Source organism: Anneissia japonica, unplaced genomic scaffold (assembly GCF_011630105.1).
Source record: "Anneissia japonica isolate Jap-2015-1 unplaced genomic scaffold, ASM1163010v1 scaffold135399_len1171_cov153, whole genome shotgun sequence".
Classification (NCBI taxonomy): Eukaryota; Metazoa; Echinodermata; class Crinoidea; order Comatulida; family Comatulidae; genus Anneissia; species Anneissia japonica.
Window position 1 is genome coordinate 1 of NW_022712708.1, and position 1,171 is coordinate 1,171.

At 35.4% G+C, this 1,171-nt stretch overlaps 1 protein-coding gene across 1 annotated transcript; it reads left to right on the forward strand.

Moving 5' to 3' along the window:
* Positions 1–6: 6 nt before the first annotated feature.
* On the forward strand, positions 7–934 carry LOC117107969. Its single transcript, XM_033249779.1, has 2 exons — positions 7–16; positions 215–934. The coding sequence occupies exon 2, from the start codon at positions 215–217 to the stop codon at positions 932–934; it is 720 nt and encodes a 239-aa protein (XP_033105670.1). The 5' UTR covers positions 7–16.
* Positions 935–1,171: the final 237 nt, after the last annotated feature.

Genomic DNA, 1,171 nt, shown 5'->3' on the forward strand with positions numbered 1-1,171 from the left:
ACCGTATATCAACCAGGTAGGACTACGGCAGCTGACAGGATTTCGGAAATCACCACGTAACGACTGTAACCGGCACAGACTGCACTACATAATTTTAACTTTTTTTTTATGAAGTAATTTATTAACTAATAAGTTAACAAAACAGTGTTCAGATTATAAAACACACAAAACAAAAAAAAACATTAATTTTTCTTCTTATCTCTCAACTATGCAGATGCTAGTTACCAAGTTTGGATGGCAACATTCGTATCTTCTTCTTTCGGCGCTTATATACCACCTAGTTTTATGCGGAGTGATATTCAGACCACCAAAAGGAAGTTCTGATGAAAACCTTGAAGAACTTGCTCTTTTGGAAGTGGAGCACGAGCATAATTGTCTCGAGCTTGAAATACAAAATAGAATAACTCCAACAGATGAAAACAAGCGTCTTAATTGGTTGCAGTATATTTACGAAATATGTCATTTGCGTTTGTTTAAGAAACATTCTTTTGTCATGCTTGTTATCATTGCATTAATACAAGGAGCAACTGAGGAAGGAATCGAAGTTATTATGCCGGATGACATGCTAGAGCGAGGCGCTAGTCTACATAGCAGCCAGTTAATTTTGACAGCTTACGGAGCAAGTAGTATTTTCGGAAAATCTTTTCAGTATATTGTCAGCAAATTCGTTTTAAACGATTTGCTTATCCAACTAGAACTCACTTATTTCTTTTCATTTCTGTCATTACTAATTTGCAGTATAACGAAAACTGCTAACGTTGTTTATGTGGCGATGGTTTTTTTTGGTTTTTCTATGGGTTGGTACAGTGCAATCACACCACTCCTTGTGAAGTCTGTGAGTGATGATTTCTCATTTGGAATTGCTTGGGTTGATACTTCTTTTGGTGTTGGCGCATGCATAGGAGTTCCGTTGGTTGGTAAGTGGCAGCCTTAAATAAAAGTCTGCATTTGAACAGTCAAAATGTGAGCATAGCATGCAATAACATGCTATAGCAATATCGTACTCTGATTTGTATTAATATTGTGCGTGTATTTTAAATGTTGTGATATCGACATTATTAATGGAACTATTATTAGTAAGTGGTAGCCATTAAAAAACAAAACACCAGCATACCATACAGTTACAGAATAAGCAATACTATATTCTGATTTGTATTAATTAATGTGTTTC